This window comes from Oryctolagus cuniculus, chromosome 1, assembly GCF_051225735.1.
Source record: "Oryctolagus cuniculus isolate XC-2025 breed Fujian yellow rabbit chromosome 1, ASM5122573v1, whole genome shotgun sequence".
In the NCBI taxonomy this organism is placed as follows: Eukaryota; Metazoa; Chordata; class Mammalia; order Lagomorpha; family Leporidae; genus Oryctolagus; species Oryctolagus cuniculus.
The window spans coordinates 80,503,438-80,519,956 of NC_142867.1; the positions used below are offsets into that span (position 1 = coordinate 80,503,438).

At 39.8% G+C, this 16,519-nt stretch overlaps 1 protein-coding gene across 5 annotated transcripts in view; it reads right to left on the reverse strand.

Annotated features, from left to right (window-relative positions):
- NOX4 (NADPH oxidase 4) overlaps positions 1-16,519 on the reverse strand; it is a 208,546-nt gene that overhangs the window by 127,792 nt on the left and 64,235 nt on the right. For 4 of the 5 annotated variants that reach the window (XM_089311743.1, XM_089311732.1, XM_002708641.6 and 1 more), the window contains exons 5-7: positions 12,868-12,965; positions 10,432-10,459; positions 2,776-2,848 (exon numbers count right to left, since the gene is read on the reverse strand). The exons of the other annotated variant lie outside the window; for it this stretch is intronic. In XM_089311743.1, the coding sequence (XP_089167869.1) occupies positions 2,776-2,848; positions 10,432-10,459; positions 12,868-12,965 (199 nt within the window). The remainder of the gene's footprint in view (positions 1-2,775; positions 2,849-10,431; positions 10,460-12,867; positions 12,966-16,519) is intronic. 5 annotated transcript variants of the gene reach the window in all.

Here is a 16,519-nt window from a genome sequence, read left to right on the forward strand (position 1 = left end):
TTGTTAATTCTTCTTCCCTCACTGTGAGTTTTTGTTGTTGTTGTTGTTTTATACTATGTCTGTGTTAAGCGGACTGCCTGCTGTTGGAGGAGCCTTGGAGGCTTGAGATGGGTGTGGCCTGAGAGATCTGCTTGGTTCTTCCGGTTTACGGGTGTGCAAAGGTGACACCCTCAGGTTATGCATGGTAAATCTCTCTCTATTTATTTATTTATTTATTTTTATTTTTTTTTATTCAGGAGGTAAGTAATACCGCACAACTGAGCAGAATTGATGGTATTTAGCTTCCGATCTCTGGCTTCTATCCATAGAGTCTGTGCAGGCTCAGTTTCTCCTGCGGACTCCCACTGGGTTGCCTAAGCTACTGAATTGTAGCGCCTCAGTTCCTTAGGTCTCCCCTTTTGTTATGTATATCCAGAGTGGGGCTTGCTCTTTGTCTCTTGCTTGCCTTTGCAAGGTTGGCAGAGAGAGAGAAACTCCTCTGTACCAGTACCCCTCCATCTTTTTTTTTTTTTTTCCTTCTCTCCTGTAGTCAGTCTGGTGAACTTTCCTGCCTCAAGCCTGCTCTCTCTAGATTCTGACCGCCAACGTCTCGGGTTACTGAGCTCACCTCCCCTTCCAGCGTGGATGTTTGGACTCGGAGCCCTGGGCGTCCCTGCTCTCCCCACTGGTCGTCTGTGTCACATTCACTCCCCTTCCCGCACTGGCACGCAGACCCTGTGGCTCCTGTGGCTCCGCTTCTGCGCAGTGGGCAACCTTGCTCTCCCCGTAGGTCCTCCGAGTCACAGCCACTAGATCCAGAAGAGTTTCCTCTGCAATTTTTTCCTGATCCTTTTTCTGAGGCTACTGTAACTCCACTTTTATTAAACTAAATTTTCCCGGATTATCGGTGCGCGCCCTCACTATTCCGCCATCTTGGCTCCGTGGTAATTTTTAATTCTTATGAAAAGTTTTAAAAGTGTGCTTTCCATTTGACCCAGCTATTCTACATTTACAAAGTTCTCCTGACAATATTATTGAAACAGCATGTAAAGTCATAGGAATGGCATGTTTGCTTCAGAAACGAAATATCAGTAGGGTGGAATCAACCCACAGAGACACAGAGAAAGACAGACTGATGGAGCTCCTCACTGTTGGTTCATTACCTGAATGCCCATAATGTCCAGGGATAGGCCCAGGATCAGAGTCAGGAACTAGGAATTCAATCACCTCTCATGATGGTGGCAGAGACCTTGAGAGATTACATGCTGCCCTCCAGAATATTTTTTTAAGATTTATTTATTTATTTGAGAAGTAGAATTACAGAGAGAGGGAGAGAGAGAAAGAGAAAGGTCTCCCATCTGCTGGTTCACTTCCCAGATGGCCTCAACAGCTGGAGCTGCGCTGATCAGAAACCAAGAGCTTCTACCAGTCTCTCATGTGGGTGCAAGTACCCAAACACTTGGACCATCTTCCAATGCTTTCCTAGGCCATTATCAGAAAGCTGGATTGGAGGTGGAGCAGCTAGGACTTGAACCTATGCCCATATGGGATGCCTGCACTGCAGGCAGAAGCTTTACCCATTACCCACAGGCCCGGCTGGCTCCCCTCCAGAATCTTCAAAGGCAGAAAGCAAAAACAGGAAGTTGGAGCTGGCAATCAAGCCCAAGCACTCCAATATGGGAGACAAGCATCTTAACCACTAAGCCAAACATCTACCCCTATTTGGTGATCAACTGTGGCATCAGCAAAGAGAGTGGTAAACAAATATTTACTAATGTGAGAAAATTTTCATAACACAAATTTAAGTAAAAAGAAGATAAAAATAATATAATAATATGATACTATGTTGCTAAAATACATAGATACATGAAGAAAAACAGAGATTAGGAGTGTGAGAAGGAGAAAAAGAGTGATTTTAATGGGACTAGGAAGTAAGGAATGAATAAGCACAGAAACGTTTATGGCATTAATCACTGAGTGGTGAATTTACCTGTGAAGTTTGGGGAGCATATGTATGTATACACATAGTGTTTTTAGAGGGTAAGGATAAACTCATTTGAACATTTTAGTGGGTAATTATTTTCCAAGCATATGTACGTATGTTTCCATTAACTCTCACAAATCAGCAGTTTGAATGATAGAAGATTTTTTGAAGATTAGAAGAAACATAAATTTTTCTTCTTTCTGCTTTTTTAAACAGGATCATGACCATTAAAAATATTCTGATAAATAGCAAGCATCCCTTCTAACGTGTAAAAATATTCCTGGTAATGTTAAACTGAATTTGTTGAAAACCTATCTAGAAGAATCAATATGAACACAGGTTATCCAGTTATTTGGGGGGATGTCAGCCAACTATGTTTCCAGTGCTTTGCTTAGAACACTGTGTTAAGTTATAGAAAAATACACATTTTAGGAAATTAGCTATAAAATAATTTTGTCTTCTATTTCTACGAATTCCCAAAGTCCCTGGATGTGCACATTTAATTCAGTCCCATTTCCCACAGAACTGTGTTATTCTTCAGAAGGGTGTGATCCTGAAGAATGGATATTCCCTGGGTCATCAAAAGGAGTCTCCAAACACAACTCCTTATCAATACAGAAAATGTGTTTAATGAAGAGACTTTCTAAAAATAAGAAAATATATATAAACATACAAACCTCACTTTAGTTACACTGTGTTGGTTAAATACTTAGATTAGTCAAGACTTTTTTTCTATGTGAAAATTAAGAAGACCCAAAGAAAATCTACAGAGTCTGAGTGGTAAACACCAACATAGTAACCTTGACACTTACCTTATTGCATAAGTAGAAGCTGTAACCATGAGGAATAGCACCATTACCATGCAGACTCCTGTCAGGCCAGGAACTACAAAAATGCACATAAGTACATTTTAATCTAAATCACACAGAGAAAAAAGTGCCAAGAATCATTACCTTAAAATCCAAAGTACTGTACTGTTCTGTGGGAAGCCTAATTTAAGTAGCATGCCAGCATGTATATTCTCTCTCAAACAAGCCTTTTTAAAGTTAACAGTTTCAGAGTACTTAAGACAGAGACTTTCATTCCTTTAACTGAAAAGTCCATTCTTGTATTCCCAAATATTCTACTCAGAATGGTAAACACATACAAGCATATACTATACCAAATGTCAGTAATTAATGTATTGGGGTGGAATTAATATTTGACATCCTTATTGTTTTTGTTGTATATTCCCTAGCACCCAGTCTCCCTTACTCGATCTTATCCCCTTAGATGCAACTGGCAGCACTTTTAGTTTCAACATGAAATAACTGCTTTTGAATTTCATCATCTTAAAGATTTTCAAAAAAATAAACAGGCCAGCTTCGTGGCTCAATAGGCTAATCCTCCACCTGCGGCACCGGCACCCCAGGGTTCTAGTCCCAGTCGGGGTGCTGGATTCTGTCCCGGTTGCCCCTCTTCCAGTCCAGCTCTCTGCTATGGCCTGGGAGTGCAGTGGAGGATGGCCCAAGTTCTTGGGCCCTGCACCCCATGGGAGACCAGGAGAAGCACCTGGCTCCTGGCTTCGGATCAGCATGATGTGCCAGCCCCAGTGGCCATTGCGGGGTGAACCAACGGAAAAAAAGGAAGACCTTTCTCTCTGTCTCTCTCTTTCACTTTCCACTCTGCCTGTCAAAAAATAAATAAATAAAAAAACAAAAACTGAAAACTTAAAAAAATGTAGAACAAAAGCTGTAATTTTCAGGAAAAAACAGCACTGCTGCTTTTTTTTTTTTTTTCAAATTTATTTTACTTATTTGAAAAGCAGAGTGCGAGAGAGGGAGAGACACAGAAACAGATCTTCTATCTGCATATTTAGTTCCCGAATGGCTGCAATGGCTGGGGCTGAAACAGGCCAAAACCTGGAACTCCATCTGAGTCTCCAACCTGGATGACAGGGGTCTGAGAACTTAGGTAATTTTTTGCTGCTTTCCCAGGCACATTAGCAGGGAACTGGATTGGAAACAAAGCACAAGGACTAAAACCAGTGCTCAGATAAGGGCTGATGTTTCAAAAACACATGTATAATTTAGTGAAATTCAATTACAACTCCATCAATTTTAAGGCTATAAAGAGGAGGTTTGTCTCTCCAGTTTAAAGTGATTTAGATAAAAAAAAAAGTCCCTTATTTGACCAAATGAATAAATAAATGTGGCAATCCAGATGGCTACATAGTGTGAAATTTGTAGCTAAAGGGGACCCTCTGATAACTTTATCGGTCCTTTATTAATGACCTAATAGATTTATATTCAAAGCTTCCTATGTGTGTTTGCTTTATTTATTTATTTTAAAGTCAGAGCTACACAGAGACAGAGGGAGATAAAGAGAGAGAGGAGATCTTCCATTTGCTAGTTCACTCTCCAGATAGTTGCGACAAGGGCTGAGCCAGGCCAAAGCCTGGAGCCAGGAGTTTCATCAGGGACTCCCACATGGATGCAGGTCCCAAACACCTGGGTCATCTTATGCTGCATTTCCCAGGCAATTAGCAGAGGGCTGGGTCAGAAGTGGGGAAACGGAGCAGCCAGGACACAAACTAGTGCCCATATGGGATGCCAGTGTCACAAGCAGCAGCTTTACCTGCTATGCCACGACACTGGCCCCAGCCCATGCGGTTCTGATCATGCCAAGATACATTATGGAATACTGGAAAATCACCTCACTGGAAGAACACCTGAAAAACCGATCATGTTTATGATAGAGTCATAATTTCCTAAATATATAACTTGCACCTAATTCCTTGAGATAGTAATTGTATTATTCCAAAATTCCATTACTATTCCATGAGGTTACAGAGCACAATATTGTATAAAAGTCTCTGGGAGGTACTCAAAGCAAGAAACTTGTTTAAATTTAAATATTTCCTCAAACTTATTTGACCAGAGAACCACTTTTAGAATAAGAATACAAAAAACACACTGGAAGAACTTGGAGGGCATAAAATAGGTGACTTCAGTTATTTGAAGATAAAGTAGAAGACCCAGAAAGCGCAGGATGGGGAATATTCCTATATAGTCTGGGATTAGGATACTGTTTATTAAACTATCTCTTATCTAAATAATTAATATTCTTTTTTAAAGATTTTATTTATTTATTTGAGAGGTTGAAATACAGAGAGAGAGAGAGGGACAGTCAAAGAGAGGTCTTCCATCTGCTGGTTCACTCCACAACTGGCTGTGATGACCGTCACTGGGCCGATCTGAAGCCAGGAGCTAGCAGCTTCTTCCAGGTCTCCCATGTAGGTGCAGGGGCCCAAGCACTTAGGCCATCTTTCACTGCTTTCCCAGGCATTAGCAAAGAACTGGATCAAGCCAGCATCCATATGGGATGCCAGTGACACAGGCAGAGGCTTGGCCTACTAAACTGCAGCACTGTCCCCAAGAATTAATTTCTTTCTGTCTTCCAAAAGTACAAGAAGACTAGAATTCATAATTTATAAATTAATAGACTTTAGATAAAAGAAGCATGGAAAAAAACACCTTAGCAATAAAAAAATAAACTTACTGTAATTAGAGTACTCAAAAAAAAAAAAAAAAAGGAGGCTTCACTTTAATAAGCCACCATCACTGTAAGTAAACAAACTAACCTATTAACTGGAATGTTAGAGACTGTAGAAACACATGCATCAAGTAAGAGAAGTCATCAAATAGCTTTTATTCATTCAATGAACTGTTTCTAGGCATCTACAAATGTACTACTGTTAAAGTGATAGAGATAAAATAAATCCTGGCTGGCGCCGCGGCTCACTAGGCTAATCCTCCACCTGCGGCGCCAGCACACCGGGTTCATGTCCCTGTCGGGGCGCCGAATGCTGTCCCGGTTGCCCCTCTTCCAGGCCAGCTCTCTGCTGTGGCCCGGGAGTGCAGTGGAGGATGACCCAAGTGCTTGGGCCCTGCACCCCATGGGAGACGAGAATAAGCACCTGGCTCCTGGCTTCAAATCAGCACAGTGCGCCGGCCATTGGAGGGTGAACCAACAGCAAAGGAAGACCTTTCTCTCTGTCTCTACAAGAACTTCTATCCAGTGATGGTGGCAGACAGATTAAGTTGGCAATTGCAACATAGATCATTAAAGTACTAAAAACACTGTTGAGCACTGACTATTTCCGGGGTACATAAAGGGACACCCTAACTAGTCTTGGAAGACAATTTAGCTAAGGGTATATTAGCCTCCTTTGCTGCAAATCCCTGTAGTCAGGAAATACAGGAATTTACAGGAAATTACTGGAATTGTTTAATCTCACCTGGTAAACTGATTCATTTAAGCATATGCGTTTTCCTGTGAATTCTTCAAGCTCTTTAAGTTATGCAGCCAAACATATTCTTCTTTCCTCAGAAAATGCATTTTTGTGGGATGATATTATAGCACAGCAGGTTAAGCCAATACTTGGGATGCTCAAATCCCATAGTGAAGTGGCTTAACTCTAGTCCCAGTTACCCAACACTTCAGATCCAATTTCCTGGATCTAATGTGCCTGGGAAACAGTGGCCTAAGTATATGGGTTCCTGCCACCCACATGGGAGACTTGGAGGAAGTTTCTGACTCCTGACTTCAAACTGGTCAAGGCCCGACAATTGTGGACATTTGGGGACTGAAACTGCAAACATTACTCTGCCTTTCAAATAAACAAATCTTTAAAAAACAGAATCTGTTATGTTTATTCTTACTGCCTTTTATCTAAGCATATCAGAATCAATGATTAGTATCCTTTAAAATAAGTAATTGAAGGGTCTGGTGCTGTGGTAGAATAGGTTAAACCCACCATTTGGGACTACAATATCCCACATCAAAGCGCTGATTCGGGTTCCAGCTACTCTGCTTCTGATCCAGCTAATACATCTGAGAAGGCAGAAGATGACCCAAGGACTTGGCCCTTCCACCCATATGGGAGACCAGGTTAATATTCCTAATTCCTGGCATTGGACTGGGCCAGCCTTGATTGTTGGGGCCATTTGGGGAGTGAATCAACAGAATGAAAATCTCTGTCTCTAGGTCTCGGTCTCTCTCTCTCTTTCTCTCTGTCTCTCTCCCCTCATGTGTGTTTGTATATCTGGGTCTCCCTATATGTCACTCTGCTTTTCCAATATGTAAATAAATAAATTCTAAAATAAAAGAAATAATTGTAGTATGCTACCATTTCTGAGGGATCATTTTCATCCACACTTAGATATTGTCAGAAATATACCATAATCCATACATTCCTCTATTTCCTAATATAATTGGAAACATGATTATAGTTTCTTATGCAAGTTTTTATAATTGAAATTAGATACTGAGCATTTTAGTAACATCATGTAAGTTACATCATTTGTAATGAATGATTCTATAATCCAGACTATTAAATTTATTTTATTATTTTATAAATAAAATAATTGGAATATTTCACCATTCCTTATATAACAGTCTAACTACCATATCTTATATTTTATAATCATAGTCTTTATTTTCCATAAAACAATCTTAATTTACCAATCATACTTTATATTTAAAAAATTTAAGCACAGATAGAAGCTAAAATCTTTAGATTTTAGAAGCTAAAGTCCAAGAAATCTACCAACTAAGAAAAATGTTCTTTGACACCAGAATACCTAAAAACATAAGCACAATTCCTTAATCAGGCACTTATTTTTTTCTTACATGCTGTGTTCCAGAACATTTAAGGATGGCTGTGAAATAGTTTTAGTCAGTTTTGGTAATTAAAAAACTGGATTCAATCTAAATGTAGAAAGCAGTGTTTCTCATCCTAACGCCCTCCCTAGGCTCCACTTCTCTCTTTCACCAGCTACCATGCAGTGTAGTTAATCAGATGGTTTAGTAGTACCAGAGCCATACTTACAGACTGTTATGTCTCAGTCTTAGCTCCAGGTTAAAAATCTGGCAAGTGAAGGTTCTTGGTCATAACAGTATTTGAAGAAATTATGTGAGACTAGGACACCAAAATGGTGCTCATTTGTGGATTTTGAGGGGTTTAAATTGTTTATAATAACAGAAACTCTGCATATTCTAGAAGCAATCTCCAAGTGGAAAGAACAATGTAGATAGGAAAGAAAACTATTCTACCACATATTATTTCTAGTATGCAGATATATAAACCTCAACCAAGAAGAGACCAGCTCTGCCTAGTCCAGTTAGGGAGGAGTTTGTACTTGTCAATATGATTTCAAGGGTGAGAAGCGATTGGCTAGGGGAACAAACGAGAATAGGCTATTCCAGGTAAAAATGCGGGTAGTAGTGAGAGGGTATGATGATGGGTAAAGCAGAGGAAGAACAGCAGCTTCAGAGGTTATTGGAAGGCTAGCAAAACACACTGTCAAGTCTCTCCCAGGGACTCTTTAAGAGGGAGTCTATGGCCGGCGCCATGGCTCAATAGGCTAATCCTCTGCCTGCAGCGCCGGCACCCGGGGTTCTAGTCCCGGTCGGGGAGCCTGATTCTGTCCCTGTAGCTCCTCTTCCAGTCCAGCTCTCTGCTGTGACCTGGGAGTACAGTGGAGGATGGCCCAAGTGCTTGGGTCCTACACCTGCATGGGAGACCAGGATAAGTACCTGGCTCCTGGCTCCGGATCAGCGTGGTGTGCTAGCCACAGCGGCCATTGAGGAGTGAACCAACAGCAAAGGAAGACCTTTCTCTCTGTCTCTCTCTCTCACTGTCCACTCTGCCTGTCAAAAAAAAAAAAAAAAAAAAAAAAAAAAAAAAAAAAGAGGGAGTCTAGAAATCTGTTTTTAAATATCTTCCATCCTAAGCCCAATACCTCAGGGAGACCTCCAGAAAACAATGTAGGATGATGGGATCTCCTGTTAAGGAGAGAGATCACCAAATTACAGAGGCTTTAGTTACACAAGTTACACAAAGTGTCTTACTTAATGTAATACCTTACTCAGACAAGAGATCTATTCATACCTTTGTAAGGTTAACTTCATAAAATATTTTAAATGCCCGAAGGCTTTGTAAAGTACTAATGTTCTTCTTTATTCCTCAAATTAATTCATATGAACCAAAAATTTCATTAATTTATATTATGATGTTTGGGTTTTGTATTTTCCTTCCCTCCTATTTGTCATCTAATTGTTGAAGCTTAAATGCAAACATGATTGCAAGGAGCAAAAATTGAAAGCAAAATAAAACTGTGTTCCAAGAGACAAAGCTTTGAAATACTGTACCAGTGGCAAATATCATAAATCTATAGGCAGAAACATAATGTATTTCATAAATCTAAATATATACTTGTGACATGAAGAGGTAAAGCACCTGAATTATAGTTATTTTTCATCATAAATTGATCCAAAAAGAACAATGCATTTGACAGGATAATGTGCCTCATCCCCATGTTCAATTCTGATCCTTAATAGCTTATTACAGCCAAACGTTTATGATAGATCATCTCAACTACAGAACCGTCTTTGTCCCTGAAATAGATAGTAAAAATCCACCAAATGCCGCTTTTCCTTTCATCTTTATAAATGGAAGGCTGGGAAAAAGAGGAATGTTCATAAGAATTGTCTATCAGGGGAATATTTTGAGATGTTCAAATGTGCTTCTAACAAATTAATAGTCTAGACTGAGATTTCATGGACAATAAGGTTAAGAAGGAACATAAATTGCAAATGGAAAAGGAGAGATATCGCAAGAAAAATAACTCATTTCAATGACTGGTTCTCTTATAGGTTTTCAGATCATCAAAAGTTCTACTAAATCACTAAATTGTTAGAACTACATTTGGCCGGCACCGTGGCTCAATAGGCTAATCCTCAGCCTAGCGGCGCCGGCACACCGAGTTCTAGTCCCAGTCAGGGCACTGGATTCTGTCCTGGTTGCCCCTCTTCCAGGCCAGCTCTCTGCTGTGGCCCGGGAGTGCAGTGGAGGATGGCCCAAGTCCTTGGGCCCTGCACCCCATGGGAGACCAGGAGAAGCACCTGGCTCCTGCCTTCGGATCGGCGCGGTGCACCGGCCGCGGCAGCCATTGGAGGGTGAAACAACAGCAAAAGGAAGACCTTTCTCTCTCACTGTCCACTCTGCCTGTAAAAAAAAAAAAAAAAAAAAAAAAAAAGAACTACATTGAAGTGCAAAGTTTTTTGGTGTTCCAATACTCTGAGGGCAGGAATCTGTTACATACATATTGTATCCCACCACAGTTAAAATGGCAGGGGGCAAAAAGCAGGAAGCATATGGGATTACTGGGGTTCCATTGTTTTCACTGGTAGAGCTCAAAACAGAGAAACATGTTCACTTATTCTCCACTCATTCAAAACCCAACTGTTTGCCTCTTCCCTCTGCTCATATTGCAACTTTATGTTTGAACTCCTTAATATTTGTTCAGATATACAAATTTTCCATATGCTATATTGTACCATGTATCTAGTTGCTATACAGTTTGACAATGTGTATTATCATAGTGTTCTTGAACCTATATAAAGAGCAATGAATAACAACTTACCAGTTGTGAAGAGAAGCTTTCTAGGATCCTGAAGAGGGAAAACAAAATTTGATTGAAAATTTGAAAGCACTGGTGATACAAAATTCAGTTTGCAGGTAAAGAGCCATGCGTCAGACATGCAAGCCACTTTTCTTTCAGGAGAAATAAAAGAGATTCAATTAAGTTGTGCCATATTTTCACAACTGAGATAAGTCTATTCATCTGAGAAAGGTGGAACACTGGGTAAGTCAGAAGGCCAAGGTATTAATCTTAATAGCTACTTAGAAAATAATGACAGTGGCTTTTAGCCTACTGCTAAACCATTTTGATGCTCAGTACCATCAGCTACAATGTGAAAATGTTCATGTTTCCACGGTCTATGAGAACTGGACCACAGTCAACTCTCTTGCTGACTTGTGGAATACCAAGATCAATCCCTAGGAGATATGTGGATTTACTTTTATCCTCATGGCACTTACTGCTGAACAGGCTTTTGAACTCCTTTCCTTATACCTCCACTGACTTCAGGATCAGGCCAGGCTAATATTAAGTAGGAAGCCATTTTCATGGTGTCACTTCAGGGTTCACAAATAAGGACCATTTACCAGGAACAGCTCCTCATTTGGCTTACCTGGGTCAGATGACTTAGATAAGTATTTCTGGTATTAGAGGCTTGGCTAAAGCCTCAACTCAATAAACAAACAACCAGGAAAAATATGAGATAGGCTGAACAAAGAGATAATACTAGAAGTTACTACGGAAATCCAGTAGATAGAACAATTACTATTCCTAGGGAAAGAAGACAGATGAGTGACTGCTACATAGATGTGAATATGTGACTATGTGAATATGAAGCAGATTTTTTTAAAGATTTATTTATTTGAAAGTCAGAGTTACACAGAGAGAGGAGAGGCAGAGAGTGAGAGAGAGGTCTTCTATCCGCTAGTTCACTCGCCAATTGGCTGCAATGGCTGGAGTGGGGCCGATCAGTAGCCAGGAGCTTCTTCTGGGTCTCCAAAACAGGTGCAGAGGCCCAAGGACTTGGGCCATCTTCCACTGCTTTCCCAGGCCATAGCAGAGAGCTAGATCCAAATGGAGCAGCCAGGACCCAAGCTGGTGCCCATATGGGATGCCAGCACTGCAGGTGGTGACCTTACCTACTACACCACTGCACCAGCCCCTTATAGCAGATTTAAGTGAGGGTGCACAGTAGTCACAGGATGGGTCATTACAAGCAAGGTGAAAGCATAAAGCCAAAACCAAAAATAGATGGAAAAAACAACTCTCTTTTTCAAATGCAATTCACTGAACAGTACATCTGTTTATTCTATATACTTCTCTTACTTCTATCTACATGGAGCACATTGCCCCACACCTATCAGGTTTTACATACATAATTATTAAAACAAGAGAGGAAGGAAGAACAAAAGTAACATGAAGGAAAAAATAAAAGAAGGAAGGAAGAAGGTAAAGAAACAGGAAATATAATTCAAAACAATTAGTGGCCTTCTTCATTTATGGGAAAATTAAAAAAATAGCAAAAAGATATAGAAATAGACACTCTGATCTACTAAATTGAAGAAGCATTTTAGGAAGGCAATCTGGCTCTGTCCATCAAAACTTAAAATGTGTATCTATTTTAAACCAAAATTTTACATATATGAATCTGTGAAACAAAAGTGTACAAAAGATAAGTTGTCACTACCAGATTTAGTTAGAAGAACCGGCAGGGTTCAGATCAAATGAGACACAGAGCATCTTGGATTTGCTGCAGTCGTGGTATTGAGAAGCAAAAGGAGCCTAAAGACCGTATGGAAGCACTGAGCAACAGAGACCTAACAAGACTTTTGCCAGAGACATCCACCAGGCCCTGGCCCGCCGCTCTGCACATACTAGTTCATTTTATGAGTGGTTTCACATGGAGAAAAGCACCCCTAAATCAGATATTGCTTGCTACAGAATTCAGCTCAAGACCACCTATTCAAAGGTGAATAAAGAGAATGAATAATGAAAACTCATTAATGTTGTTTAAATCAGTATATTGATTATCTGGGATCTACAAAATAAACATGCTTTTCTGCCTTTTTTCTCCAAAGAACTGTATGTGAGTTATTAAAGTATTTTTACCCTGTAATGGCACTGCTGACACTCTCAGCTGAATGATAGGAATTAGACGAGAGCTACTGGGAGTCAGAAGGTAGGCCTGAGTGGCAACCATCTGAACTCAGCCAAATATAAAAAGTAGACACTTTGCAAACTCCCATTTTCAGTTGAAGAGACTACGAAATAGTAATTACCTATATTTTCTACTGAAAAAGAATAAAACTCAACTTGACAACTGCATTTTAAAAGCACTCAAAGGGAACAGCAAGGTACAAATTTTCCATGAAAATCACAGACCCTCATTAGTCATCTCATGACAAGTAAAGGGAAAACGGGAAGACAGAGACCACCCACCTCATCTCGGTATCTTGCTGCATTCAGTTCAATAAAATCCTCATTGTAGTTCACTGAGAAGTTGAGGGCATTCACCAGATGGGCAGCCACATGCACACCTACAGAATCACACCAGGTGCAAGTCAGTGGGAGTTTCATCTCTGCTCTCTGGAAAGCAGTCAGTAAGCAATGAAATCTTACATTGAAAGGTGAAATTTTAAAAGTGAAAAAGGCACACCTGACTATAAACAGCTTACGGAATGTTCAAAGGCTGAAATTAAATAATCATAGTAAATCAGTTGAGGTGAGAGGGAAAATTCACCCCTCACACATATTTACAAATGTGTGTATCTATGGGGCTGGCGCTGTGGCGCAGTGGGTTAACGCTCTGGCCTGAAGCACTGGCATCCCATAAGGGCACTGATTAGAGACCCGGCTGCTCCACTTCCAATCCAGTTCTCTGCTATGGCCTGGGAAAGCAGCAGAGGATGAACCAAATCCTTGGGCCCCTGAAGCCATGTGGGAGTCCCGGAGGAGGCTCCTGGCTCCTGGCTTCAGATCGGCGCAGCTCCAGCTGCTGCGGCCAACTGGGGAGTGAACCATCAGAAGGAAGACCTCTTTCTCTCTCTCTCTGCCTCTCCTCTCTCTGTGTAACTCTGACTTTCAAATAAATAAATAAATCTTTAAAAAAAAAGTGTATCTAATAATATGTATATCTATTTATTTACTTAAGCAGCTACTGAATATTCTAGTTGTTCCAAACCTTCATCTCTCTCATAGCTCCAAAACTGCTACATATATTGTATAATTCACTGACACACACTCTAAAATATAAGCCCACTGCAAGGCTTGTAACCAGTTGAAACTGTTCATAGTTAACCAACTTAAATCATAAAATGCTAAACCTGGTAGCAAAAGTGTTAGGAACCACTTCATGAGACAACTCAGGAAAATGATAATCAACACTGAATAAATAACCTACCTACAATGATACAGCAGAGTGTTCAACTGATCCAGAGCTCATACAAAACATAAATTTTTAGGAAACTGCTAGCGATTTGAAGACCAACTAGTTTTGGAAAAGCCAGGGAAAAGGAATGTGATCTTGAGGGGCTTGGACAAGGATGGGGCAAATGATCTGTGTTTTGGCCCATCATACACTCACTCTTTCCTAACTTTTCCTTCTAGATGAACTAAAGTGTAGTAATAGCATATTAAATGCACTGTGAATAACAGATGACTGGCTGAAAAACTTGTGATCTTGGCAATATTGCTTGTTGAACAGAGCTTCAGTTTACTTCTCTGTAAAATGATGGTGATGGAAATGAGAAATATGAGTGAGATGATCTGAAATTGCTTAGTAAACCATTACAGTTCATGCTAATACACTGAATGCCGTGATTCAGGAACAAAAAGAAGAAATGGCTTGGAATCTTTGGAATGCCACAATCTCCTTCAGCCTAGAACATGAGATATAAAGAGGGCAAGAATTGTGAACTGCTCACAAACACCAAGGAAAATGAGAGAGGGCTAGAATAATATATAACCTAGAACTGATTTAAAGAACTTACAAGGTTCTGCAAGTAATCAAATTAGAGGGAGAAAGGGACACAATAAAAGTAGACGGGATTAGGCATTTACACAATGTTTAAGATGAGTCTTGGAACACATATCCATATTAGACTCCCTAGGTTTGAGTCCTGGCTCTGCTTTCCATTCCAGTTTCTTGCTAATAAGGAGGCAGCAGATGATGGTTCAGGTTCTTGGTTCCCTGCAACTCACATGGAGGCCCAGAATGAGTTGGAAGCTCCAAGCTTTGGGCTGAACAAGCCCTAGAGGTTGGGAGCATTTGGAGACTGAACCAATAGATGGGAAAATCTTTATCTGTATCTTTCTGACTTTCAAATAAATAGTACATTTAAAAAATGTTTTAAAGTGGACAGGTGCAATATTTATTATACAGGTAAAGTATCCAAGACAGAGTGGTAATATTGAAAGAACAAACAGATCAAAAGAACAGAACAATAAAACCAGAAACAGACTCATAGAAATATAACCAACTGAACATTGACAAAAGAGAGAAAACAATACAACGGAGAAAACGGTCTTTTCAACAGTTGTGAAACAAACATCCTCAGGCAAAAAATTGCATCTACACATAAACCTTACACCCTTCAGAAAAAATCAATAGTTCATATACCTAATGTAACAGCAAAACTATAACTCTAAAGGATAAACACAGTGAAAAATGTAGAGGACCTTGGCTTTGGTGATGAATTTTAGATAAAACTCTAATGGCATAATCCCTGTAAGAAGTAACCAATAAGTCGGACTTCATTAAAATTTAAAATTTCTGTTCTTTGAAAGCTGCTATAAAGACAATGAGAAGATAATCCAATCCACATTCTGGAGAAAATATTTGCAGCATACATATCTGATTAAGGACTGTTATTAAAAAAATTTAAGTGGTGTTAAAATTCAACAAAAGGAAAACAAATTACCTGATTAAAAAATGACCAAAGACCTTAATAGACACCTCACCAAACAGGATAGATAGCAAATAAGCATATGGAAAGACACTCTAGATAGCATGAGGAAAATACAAATTTAAAACAATTAAAACTACTACATACCCACTAGAAAGTCTAAAATCTAGAACACTGGCAGCATCAAATGTTGCCAATGACACAGAGCAACAGGAATTTTACTCTTTGCTGGTGGGAATGAAAAATGGTATGGCCACTTTGGAAAACAGTTTGATGGTTTCTTACAAAACTAATATACTGGGGCCAGCACTATGGTGTAGAGGGTGAAGCCTCTGCTTGCAGTGTTGGCATCCCATATGGGCACCTGTTTGAGACCCAGCTGCTCCACTTCTAATCAAGCTCTCTGCTTTGGCCTGGGAAAGTAGTGAAGGATGGCCCAGGTGCTTGGGTCCCTGCACCTGCATGGGAGACTCAGAATAAGCTCCTGGCTTGTGGCTTTGGATCAGTCCAGCTCCAGCCGTTGCGGCCACTTGGGGAGTGAACCAGTGGATGGAAGATCTCTCTCTGCCCCTGCCTCTGTCTCTCTGTAACTCTGCCTTTCAAATAAATAAATAAACCTTAAAAAAAAAAAAAAAAGCAAGTGAATCAGAGGGGACTACATGAATATCTTCATAAAAAAACCAAAACTGAGTATACTCATACTATATGATCCAGCAAGACCACTCCTTGGTATTTATACAAAGGAGTTAAAATTTCTGTGCAAATGCAAATAAAACCTGCACAGGGATGTTTATAGCAGCCTTATTAAAAATTATCAAAAGTTAGAAACAATAAATATGTTCTCTACCAGATAAATGGATAAACTCTAAAATATCCAGTTTTGGGGATATTATTCAATATTAAAAGAAATGACCTATCAATCCATGAAAAGAAATGGAGGAAACTTACATTAATCTGAAAAGCCTAAATATTGTGTGACACCCACTATATGCATTTATTGAAAAGACAAAACTAGAGAGAGAGCAAAAAGATCAGTGCTTGCCCGGGATTAAAGAGGAGAGAGAATGAATAGGCAAAACACAGAAGATTTTCAAGACAGTGAAATTTACCATATATGATAGTATAATTGTGTCATTATGCACTTGTCCAAACCCATAGAATTTACAATACAAAACCTAATGTAAATC